At 35.0% G+C, this 12,305-nt stretch overlaps 1 protein-coding gene across 1 annotated transcript in view; it reads left to right on the forward strand.

Annotated features, from left to right (window-relative positions):
- The first annotated feature begins 1,297 nt into the window (after positions 1 to 1,297).
- LOC145693280 (uncharacterized) overlaps positions 1,298 to 12,305 on the forward strand; it is a 43,420-nt gene continuing 32,412 nt past the window's right edge. Inside the window, exon 1 of the mRNA XM_081769126.1 lies at positions 1,298 to 1,682. Within this exon, the coding sequence (XP_081625252.1) occupies positions 1,530 to 1,682 (153 nt within the window). The 5' untranslated portion in view covers positions 1,298 to 1,529. The remainder of the gene's footprint in view (positions 1,683 to 12,305) is intronic.

Raw genomic sequence — 12,305 nt, forward strand, 5'->3', positions numbered from 1 at the left:
CCATCTCCCATTGCATCGAATTGATAACAAAGTGATACGTATATTGTGTTAATCGAATTAATAGGAATCAAATTGAAGATAAACGAGAATAAATTACTTTTGAATACTAAAAATAGATTACGCAATAATAAATGTTATCACCCCGATGGTGATCCTTCATGAAGCGTTACAATACAAAAAGTTAATGAAAGTTTCTTCACATGTTAAAATATAACTCAGATCTCCCACAATTGTTATTAAAATTTAATAATAATAAACTAGCAAATGTAAAATATATAGCAGAACGAAAACATATCAGAAAGACATGTTACCAAATAAACCAATAAATGTGTGAGAAAACATGAAGGAATAGAGTGAAACAAATAATCATGTATGTAAACATAAGTAAGAAGATTCAAATTAGGTCTAACTTGGAATGACCGTGTAATGAAAGAAAGCAATTATGTAAACATAAGAGTGATGATAATAGAACCTGATTAGGAGAGATGAAAATAATAAGCAGAAAAAAAAAAGATGTCTTGAATAATGACTTCCATGAAAAAGGAACGAAATGAAAAGAAATCTTTAAGTTTTACATCCCACGGTTATGCCAGCTAGACTAAAGGAGACAATGGTGATGAGAAATCAATGAAATGGTGGAATGAAGAAAGTGGGAGAAAACGAGACAACCACGAAAAAACCTACTCACACGGTGTTCGTCCCATGAAAAGAGTTTGTCGAATTCTCAGCCCTGATTTTACGCAGAATACTAATCAACACATTCATCCACATAAGTACAAAGATGAGAATGAAAGTAGAAGATCTAATGTACAACGCCTACTCCCTCCCCTCCCCCCCCAAAAAAAGAAAAGGAAACTGTAATATATTGGATAACTAAAAATGTAAAAGAAAATAGTATAGTGTTAATCCATTAGTAAAATTTTCAAGATTTAAGACTAAAAGATTTTATACAATAGAACAATACAAAACGAAAAAAAAAACTCTAAATAACATATAATGGAGAGAGAAAGATTCACACACAACACAGAAAAAAAATCTACTTTGTTTCCCACAGTCTAAATAAGCTGGCTGAGATTAGAGTTTCTGCAGTAGCAGAAAGAAAGTCACTGAGAGACTCGTTTCCAGAATTAACATGTGTCGAAGTAGTTCTATTTAACTAACAAATTAATGAAACATTCAATTATTATCATGGATTGTAACACAATAAATTTATAAATAATGTGTGCAAAAAAGGATGACGTAATAAGTTAATTACAACAATCTTAACGCAGTGCTCTACGATGCCAGGTTACGAGTACAGGGCAACACTATGGAGTCTAAACAACAGTTATCCATACGTTAACAAGTATGACGTGAAACACATCTACATAAAAAGTCTCATGGCAATCAACCTGTTCGTGAAATATATAATTCAAAATCAAATATGTTTGTAATGCTATTTGAAAATTAGCTCAAACAATAATGCTATAATTATTTTGTATACAGGCAATTTTGATCCATCTAAACATACTTTCGAAGATCTTACAATAATGGACGATATAGCAGCTACTTTGTTCCTTGAGGATGAGCAAACTACAAAGGCACGTGGCGGTGTACTAATCCTCACGGGTACCGGCTTCAAATGGCAAGTTATGAGGTGGATTACCCCCAGCAACATAGTCCTCTTCGCCAAAAAATTTGAGGTAAGCCTCTTTTATAAAATTAATTTTAATATGGAAACAATACAGTTTATAGCTATATAAATATCACACACAAATGAAAAAGAACTGCATTAAAAAGATCTGGAAACTTCCGAATTCTTCTTGTGTGGGTTATCTGATTGAGTATGTGTCATATAGCATGATTATCTCATGTTACGCAAAGATCATTAATCTTCTTTTTTTTACACGTTATTGTGATAAGCCTCGCAACAGCATCCTCAAACCTTCACCGAGATTACAGACAAAAGATCTCCTCCAGTTCCTTATCAGAGGGTAGCGTTCCCAAAACTGATGCAACGTTCCCTCTTTGTACTGCCATGCTGATGCGTTGCAGTAGAAAAGAGGTTGCTCTAGCATCTCCTGACGATAAAGAAATGCGGTGACCAACTTTTTTTTTATAAAGTTAAGGGCTTCGGGACCCCATTAAGCACCCGATTCAATAGCTATAGCGACAAAATCATATTTGTCGAGTAAATTGCTATACTTCCTGCGTTTTTCTGTTTCTCGGCGAGCAGCCACGTTGCCAGCTTGTGCTGAGGAAGAATGTAAATTTGAAGGAGCGAAGATGTCGGAACAAGTAAAATCCCATAGAAGTGCTTTTCCTTTCTTCCACGGTATTAGGGTCATAACATCTGGCCTCTTGCCATCTGCACGACTGCATCCCAACGGTTCACATATAGAAGGAACGCCTGCTGAAATTAGTGCCCTCATGATAATGTCGTTGACGCTGGAGTGGCGTGAATGTCTGCCCGCACTATTGGCACAGGAGAGTCCATGAAGGCCCTTCTTGTCTACGACACTTCTACAGGCAGGACATCTGTGTTGCTCGCAAACATCTGCTCCCAAACGCAGTGCACTGGCAATTCGAAAACTGTCTGGGAAGATGTAATCCTAAAGAAGGTGACGGGATAGCATGAAGCCAAGCGCCTGCTTCTGGAGATGATGTAGCTAGAAGTCTGGCCTTATCTTCTGGGTTATCGGATGACTGAAGTAGAGCTGAAAAGTAATGACTTATAAGAGGATCGTCCCAAGAGGATTGTAGTCCTCTCTTATCAAGGTCAGGTGGATCTGATCCCACTATAGATGATCACTTAGCAATGCTATCGTTGACATCCGAATCCGATACTAGGCTAAGATCTTGTTGGAGAATGGTCTCGATCAATGGCTTAGCGCCATAGAATGAAGACAGGAAGGATGAAATAGCCAGATCCATGGCGCGACGAATGCCGAGACCTCCGTGGTTAACAGGAAGGGACGCCTGCAACCAAGAGTTATTGTTGAGTGAACAATTCAGGATAGATTCTAGACCGGTTTTCAAGGTGTTGTCATAGCATTCCAGTAGATCAGCATCCCGCCAAGAAGGAGCACAGCGAAGAAAATATAGCAGCCTTGGCATGGACAATGAGGCACGTAGTATGTAAAAGGTAGAGTGAGCTGAAATCAAGGAAAGACGTGTAAAGAAGAATTCTAATTTAGAAATTTTGTCTTTTAATATTGTTCGTCTTGCCTCATTAGATAATGCTGCTCCTAATAAGCTGGCGTCATCTGTCGATATTCTTTGAATCCCAGGCGCGGCTTCGTCAAACAGCTTGAAGAGGTTATTAGACTGTTCATTGGAAACTCCGAGAAAGCTGACCTCACATTTGGAGAAATTCATTTGCAATCCGATCTCCTTAGCCCGTCTACGGATCATTTCTAATGTCTCTAGTACTGTATCCTTGTCTCCAGCTATAGTCCCGTCATCCAAATACCATATGTTCAGTTCTGTATTTATACTATTAACGATGGATTGTAAAGTTAGTGCGAACAAACCAGGGCCAAGAGGGTCGCCTTGTTGTACGCCACGCTGAGAGAGGATTATTTCATCTCCTAAGTATAAGTTGCTCGGTAACATATAATTTAGTTATATAATTTCACTAATATGAAATAATTATTTTACTTTCTGTTCCATTTTGAAAAATATAGTTCATATTTACGAAGTTCACTCCTAAAAATAATTTAATTATGTATCATTGTAGCACTAGCTTCATTCTCAGTTTTCATTAGATGAAGTGAATCCTTATTTTAATTGTTATTAGTGTTGTCCACGATACGAGATAACAGGTTTTTTTTTTTTTTTTTTTTTTTAATGGTGAGATACGACACGAGAAGAGCTACTCCAGTAGAAACAGACACACAGAAAAAGCACTTTCGCTTTATCTTTTTGAGACGAGACAACCCCAATTATAGTCTCCAGGGCAACATTAATTGTTATTTACCAGACCTAACCTTTCATTTCAGTGGAAAAGATAGTAATTACTGGAAATAAATATAAGCTATTTGAGGTTATTACCTGTATGAGATACAATTTAATTCATAAGATATAATTAATCGCATCGATTCGTCGAAGTTATGTAATATACACGACATTTTCTCTAATTTCAAGTTTTTCCGTCATTGTTAAAAGTAAGCTACCACTTATAGAACTGGTATATAAGTGTTTCATCTCGTATAAAATAAAAGGTCTATCGAACTGAATTTCTACTTTAAGTACAGCTTATTAGCAGATTATAATGAACTTGTACATGGAACTTCCCATCGTGCAGTTTAAAATCATTTAAAAATAATTTTAAAAAAAATCTCGATTGTTTGAAAAAGTGAAAATGGATATTTACTGTTTCAAAATAATGGAATATAAATAAAACAAAATAAAAGCTTTTCAAACAGAAGTTTTTCATTATTTTCATTATTTGTTTATTCTCTGAACTACTTCAACACAATAACTATCAAAACACAAGTTTTTATGTTTGTCATGTCTGTAACAAATACTGAGGCATCAATGATTTAATTTCATGTTGTATGCATTCGATAAATACATTTTTCTTAAACAACTTTATTTACAAGTCATCATTAATACACAATAATTCCCTAAGTAAATGTTAATCTCCACAACAATGGAACTTAAAGTAGAGTTTGCGGTTCTCTGGATGTCTACAATGAATTCATAATGTATTTAGATCCTAATGTAAAATGGTTTCTAATTTAAAATAAATAATTCATACAAAATATTAGTTCATTGATTGCCACTCTCCTCTTAAAAAAAAAGTTAATATGACTTTTGATTTAAACAGTAAAACCATCATAAAGGTGTCATTTCGCCATAAAATACTGCATATTAGAAATCGAACTGTTAGTTTTTCCACAGTTACTGTAGTGTGGTTACTTAAACAACAGCAACTGGTGTTTACAACAATGTAATGAATAACAGGCTCAGCTTTTCTGCGAAATATTTTTTTAAGAATATCTTAAACAGAAATTCTAGAGCTGAATCACAGCAAAGTTTCTTTTACTTCTGTATACATGAGAAGTGTCCAGCTTTCAGTTTTGTTTCACTTGGTGACTTTTATTCTTGGTCTACTTTCGTCTTAAGAGCCTGCCTTACTAAAAATAATACAAAATTTACCATTTTTCTTTTGCTTGTTTATTCATCAATCAGGCACGAAGCCAAAATTTCGTGAATGGGGGGTCCGTGACATGAAATACTGTGGTCATCACACCAGGGGATCGATCATTCTAAACAATTTTACTGGAACATATATTGGTTCGTTTAGCCAGGATTTCGTAACGGGGGGAGGGGTAACATGAAATTCTGAAGGCCCAGGAGCTCGATCAATCTAAACTACTTTACTATCAACTTATATTGGTTTGTGAGGATATGTTGGTAAATATTTTAATAAACTATGAAGAAATCTCGAGTAAAATAATAATAAAAAACGTATTGAAAACGATTATACAATATTTACATCCTTCCTCTGTTTATTCAAATATAACAATTTTCCTTTCATTATGACTTCAATCATTATAAAAAGTACATACTCAATAATGTATTATAAAATATTCTGCAATATCTGCGTTCCTTTTTCTGTTAAATCAAATGTTAGCAGAACTTTCTTTCCACATATATTTTTGTGTATATTATTCCGACAACTATTGTCTGCTTCAAATGACAGGTTAAAGAAACAGTAGAAAATTGTTTTTGAAATAATATGTTTGATATTGCAAGGATGCGATGACGAAAAATTACGATAAAAAATGTCCATGCTGTTACACAACGGCACTATGCTTTCGGAAGCTTGAAATCTCCCTGACTAGTAGCAGAAATTTTGAGAATTCCGCAACTTTTCTAGAAATTTCAAATTCCCGGACTCTTCCAGGATATATCGGTCACCTCGCAACCATGTATTGCAAGTAATACAAATTTCCTCATAAGAAAGAGTAACCAAAAGCTTCCTGTAGTTTATTTTTAACGCTGATCCTTCTTGTTCTCATTTCATTTTGCTTCATCCTTCATTAATCTTTTTTAATTTCTAGTGTCGAAGGGGGAAGGGGGGTCCGGACCCCCCTTGGCTACGTGCCTGCATCAATGAAAGGAGATAATGAACTGCAAGTCACCACAATCATAGATAATGATATTCTACAACAAAAAATATGAACCTGAAGAATGTTCAATGTTGCCATCCATAGAAATTGCAGTGTTGCCAGAAAAACAATTTCCCTAAAATCTAAGTTAAGGTAGGGAGTAGAGGAACAAACTCATTTGCATTTGGTTACGTATCATATTGTGTTGGTTTCCTGTGAACTACTTTTTAAATAATAGTTGTACTTAGTTTGTAATAAACAAAATAGTTTTAACATACAGTTATTAAAACTAAATAATAATGTTAATTAAAAAGTAGTTCACATGAAACCAAAACAACATGATACGTAATCAAATGCAGTTGAGATTGTTCCTCTACTCGCTGTCTTAACTTAGATTTTAGGGAAATTGTTTTTTTTTGGCAACACTGTAATTTCTATGGATAGCAACACTGAACATTCTTCAGGTTCATATTTTCTGTTGTAGAATAGCATTATCTATGATTGTGGTAACTTGCATTTCATTATCTCCTTTCACTGATGAATAGTCAAGCAAAAAAAAAAAAAAAAAAAAAGGTAAATTTCGTATCATTTTTAGTAAGGCAGGCTCTTAAGTGTTGTCCACGAGACCGTGAAATTTCTCATACCGTGGGCAATTCTACTCTGAAATTACAATTTCGATCAAATATTTACAGCGAAACACCACAATAGAAACAACAGTGATAGAAAAAACAAAGAGAGAAGTAAACATGGTGCATGAAGTCCGAAAATAAATGAATCAGCTGAATATTCCACTTCTGGTATCAATGAAAGTGCAACGCCCCAAAACGTAATTTCGAGTCTCTAATTCATTAGCTGCTAGCTAAAGAAAGCCTGCTATATTTCATATTTATTTTCATTCAGATTCGTTTTCTTACGCTTCTTATCTTTGATTCAATTTTCCTTCAAAGTGTCTATTCTCGGAAATTTAAAGAAGCGTCGTAGTAATACGTTGTTTTACTGTAACGTTAATAGGTGAGTGGAAAATATAATCATTTTTTTAAGTTCTATATTTTATATACATACATTTCATTAGATCCCACCGAAAACCACTGACACCAGAAATCGTGTTGGAATCACCTTCAACTTGACCCATACATATCAACACAATTACCCTGCGACAGTGTTGCCAACAAGTTGGCCCAAAAAGTCGCTGAATGGGAGATAAAATTACTCCAATTTTGAGTGAAAAGTCGCTAAAAAAAATTATTCCTGGAATTTCGCCTCTCTCTCTCTCTCCACACACACGCACACACACACACATACACTTTATATATATTACTTTATGACCAATTTCAGTTCAGTGAAATAAAAAATGAGTTTAGAGAAACGAACAGAAGTAAAAATCTACAGAAGTAAGTAAAATCTGACAAAAGTAAAAATAGAATCTTACATCCACTTCACTTTTACTTACGTTTCTACAAATTATCAGCTTACTATTGGTAATGCTATGTACTTTCCCAGCTCATCACTGCTTCCGCTAATTCAAATAAACAGAAGAAAAACAAACATGTAGGCCTATCTAAACTGATTCAATCTAATAGTACTTGATTACAGAAAGACAAATTGTTCGTAGTACACAAGTCGATAGATTTACAAGTAAGTCGCCAAAATGTTATTCAATAATCACCGAAAAAGTCGCTAATCGGAAAAGATATTTTTTGTCGCTATCCTGGATGTCGAATCCCCTAGATTTAGCGACTTTTCCCCCAAATTGGCAACACTGCCCTGCGACCTACTGTTGCAACAGTTTGACAGCTCCTCGTGATCATAAATTCTCTGCCAACGAAACACCCATTCGGCAGACGAAGTTTCTTCGTGGGAAAAGTCAAGGTTAAAATAGACTAAGGATAAATAAATATTTCTTTATTTCTGTTCAATTTTTCTGTATTAATTGATATAAAAATAATATTCAGGAATTAACTTAGTAGAGCCCTGTTTATACGAGCCCCGATTAACTGAGATCAGGGTTAACCGAGGTGAAGTGTACGAATGCGGCAATCGGTATAAATTAACAAAAAATAATTTTTAAAAAAATCCAAAAGAAATCGAGAAGATTGAAACGCTCGAACCCAGGATCACTACCATTAAACTTTAGTGCACATGACTATCTTCAGGAGTATTTTGTAAGGTAATTTTGAAAAATACTGTACTGTGCAGGGCCACACCCATTGGGGTTCCAGGGGTCCGGATCCCCCAAACTTCCTAGCTCAACATACATTTGTACACTTTCTCAATAAAACTATAGTTGTTTAACAGGGAAAGGATTGATGTTGCATGAAAATTGGATCTTATACTTCATCTGTAGTCTTACAAAAACATTCTATCGTTTTTCTGCAAGAGTAAAAGTATTTTACAATTACTTACGTCTTTTCGAGTGGAGAATAATACCCGTTCAGTACTACATAGACGTAGTAGCTTGTACTATTGGACACCCCCACAAAGCTCGAACCCCCCCCCCAACAAAAAATTCTGGGTGCGCGCCTGGTATTATGAGTTTTTAACCTATACTAAAACGATTAAACACACTGTACATCAATTACAGAGGTTGTTCAGTCTACATTTGGCCAATACATCTGTAATATAGCCCTCTTTGATTATTATACTGTATCTCACGCCTTTACTACTGTACGTACAGTACTCTCCTCCATTTCGGGGAAAGTCTCTATTATCCGAGTTTTTGGTTATTCGCAGTTAATCAAGTCCACATTAACTCAGATAATCTTTGTTTTACTGTAATAATCCTTAAATTATTTCCAACAATGGTTAACTCCACACGATGATAATGATAAATATAATTTTAATAGTCCTATGTCATTTCAACCACGCTTTGGGTCAGCAGAACTGTTTTCTTACAAGTGGTCCACATTACAGTAAATTTGAGAACTGCTGCATTAGAGAATGATCTACTAATAACATAATTCATTAATATTCTTATCCGTAAATCAAGCCCCAAATAGAAAAATATAAATGTATATATGAAGACTACGTTGTTGTTTCTGTGAAATACAAGTATTCCGTTAGTTTTGCTTATTATACTGTATCTCACGCCTTTACTACTGTACGTACAGTACCCTCCTTCATTACGGAGAAAGTCTCTATTATCCGAGTTGTTGGTTATTCGCGGTCGCAGTTAATCAAGTCCACATTAACTCAGATAATCTCGGCTCTACTGTAATTATCCCTAAATAATTTCCAACAATGGCAACTCTACACGATGGTAATGATAAATACAATTTTAATTAGTCCTATGTCATTTCAACCACGCTTTGGGTCAGCAGAACTGTTTTCTTACAAGTGGTCCAACATTACAGTAAATTTGAGAACTGCTACACTAGAGAATGATCTACCAATAACATAATTCATTAATATCCTTATCCGTATATCAACCCCCGAATAGAAAAATATAAATCTATATATGAAGACTACGTTGTTGTTTCTGTGAAATACAAGTATTCCGTTAGTTTTGTAAAGAATTAACTCGAATGAAGAGTCAAAGTGAAATTAGGACACTTCCACTTTTATGAGAGCTCAAGGATCAAAGCTTAAAGTTTATCTTTCACATTTGTATACGAATCGTTAAATATCCGTACTTTATCAACAATTGCAATATTCTTCAAAGTAGATTTTACAAGATGGTAAACATACTCTAATCTATTAGCAAAAATGTGTAAGTATTCATTATCTTTCCAGGAGCAGGTGTTGTGATTTAGCTCAATCTATCATAATACCACAGTTTAGCCGTGGTTTCATATTTTGATATTATTATTATTGTTATTATTATTACTATTCATAAATTTTGAATAATATCTAAAAAGTATTCAACTTCGTTCTCATCCTTAACAACACTCGTCACGCTATTTCCTAATAGTAAAAAGTCACACTAATAGGTGCCGGTATTTGCACTGTCTATTTGCTGACGTTAATAGGCGTCGCTAGTGTGCATGTAATTTGCCGATTTAAAACTATTATGACAATTTAATTGCATTTTTAAAAACTGCATTATTTCAATTTAATTTTTCAAAGTACAACAAGGTCCATAACCATATTCATATTTGAGCATTAGTAATTAGTTGGTTGCGACTTAGTAAGTGTGTAAACTTTAAAAGAAAGCCTATAAACAATTAGAGCTCTTAATTATCACCATTTTAAGCTATAGTGTACAATGAGCTGAAGGTTTGGGTTCAACTAGTCTTAACAATGAAAGACGAACGTCCCAATTTGTGCATCACGAAATTTCTAGTACGCTAATATGCCGCTAGCAGAGATGGCGTGGGTCTACAATGCACTGAGTAGAGTGAGTCGGTGGATCAGAGTGAGTCACAGTGGGTAACATCTGTTGATCTATGATCCACTAACTCGCTCAAAAATCTTAACTCACTGCATCTCTGGTCGCTAGATATGGACTTACTTCTCTGATTGGTGCTAATAGACATCGCTGACTTGCTATCCCTTGCTACAGAATAGTTTAAGTCGCCACAATGTTTTGTATAACGAAGTCCTTGAATAATTGCATAGATATGGAAATATAGTATGGAGTTTTGAGTGTTGGTGCACAAAATTTACAAAAAACTGTAAGCAATTATAGCTTTCAATTAACCACGATTACGCTTATAGTGTACAGCAGGCCGAAAACTTGAGGGCAGTGTTGGGTAAGTTAATTGTAAAAATGTAACGCGTTACAAGTTACTTTACTTTCTCTTAAAATGTAACGTGTTACTAACGCGTTACTTGCCCCAAAAAAGTAACTGTTACTTTACTTCGAAAGTAACGCGTTACTAATGCGTTACTTTTAGGTCCGAAACTTTGAATATGTGAAAAAATCTTATTACTTCAGTTTTCCGTACTACTATTACTACCGCTATTATATTATTATTATTATTATTATTATTATTATTATTATTATTATTATTATTATTATTATTATTATTATTATTATTATTATTATTATTATTACTAAAAAAGTAGTTGGTTGTCAACCTCGCTAGTCATGAAGTCTAGAAGTCAAGGATATGTTAACGAGCTCCTGAATTTGGATTGAGGGTCTAGGTTGAGTATTCGGGCTCGAGCCAAACACTGTTAAAAGTTATAGGGTACTAGCAAAATATCTTCAAAACTGCTCGGCCCGGGTTTAGAATTGTCAACGACTCGAGAAGCTCGGCTCACAGCTCATTCACTATCGAACCAAACCGAGAAGTGAGCCGAGCCAACAGCTTACCCAACCGAGTCGGCTAGAGCCCTTCGCTCAGTTGAGTCGAACCGAGCAGATAGCTCATCCCAACCAAGCCAGCTCGAGCCAATGGTTCACCCCCAAGCGAGCCAGCTTGAGCCATTGGCTCAGTTAAGCCGAGCCGAGCTAAGCTTGTTATAAAAATCTCTTGTAGTCTCGCTACCGAGACGCGACGAGATGCGAGCAGTGTTTCCTCTCGTGAGCAACACTAAAAGTATTCCATATTACTGCTTAGCTTACATTTCTCATGGTTTTCGCTTTCCAGTGTAATCAGGCCATGATTTCAAAACGAGTTAAAACGAGCGAGCCATTTATCCAACTCGACTCGACTCGAAACTCGACGCGAAAAACATGAAATCCGCTCGGAACTCGACTCGAGAATATTACTTTTGACTCGACTCGAAACTCGACTTTGATTCGAGTCGAGTTTTAGCTTGGCTCGTGCCCATCCCTATGCGTTAGAAAAATGGTTGCCTATTATTATTCTGCTAAACTAATTATATAATAATAGCAATGTTGCTATGTAAAATTAAAAATACAGAATATAGAGAAACATTACACTACAACTGACAAAATGAGAACACATGAATGTGGGGGTGAATCAAAACTTGCCAAAAAATCTAAAATCGATACAAGCTTTTTAAAGCTAGTTGTTCCAAACTCTATAATCAACGGGACTTTAGGATATGCAAACTGATCTAAAAGAACTCTAATATTACATAGCATCAACATTACATCAATAAAGTAGGCCTGCTCATTAGAACACAGTTTATTCATATTAACCCCTTACTATATGTCGTTAATTATGGCACCCTAATTGTTGATAAATATTTCTCGCCGGGGCACCACTTTACTTTTAAATTCTATTCACCACCATCTTCAGCTTTTTTTTTTTTTTTTTTTTTTAAAAAAGCATTCTTTCAAATGTTCGAACGATAAAA

Source organism: Thermobia domestica, chromosome 8 (assembly GCF_964235325.1).
Source record: "Thermobia domestica chromosome 8, izTheDome1.hap1.1, whole genome shotgun sequence".
NCBI lineage: Eukaryota > Metazoa > Arthropoda > Insecta > Zygentoma > Lepismatidae > Thermobia > Thermobia domestica.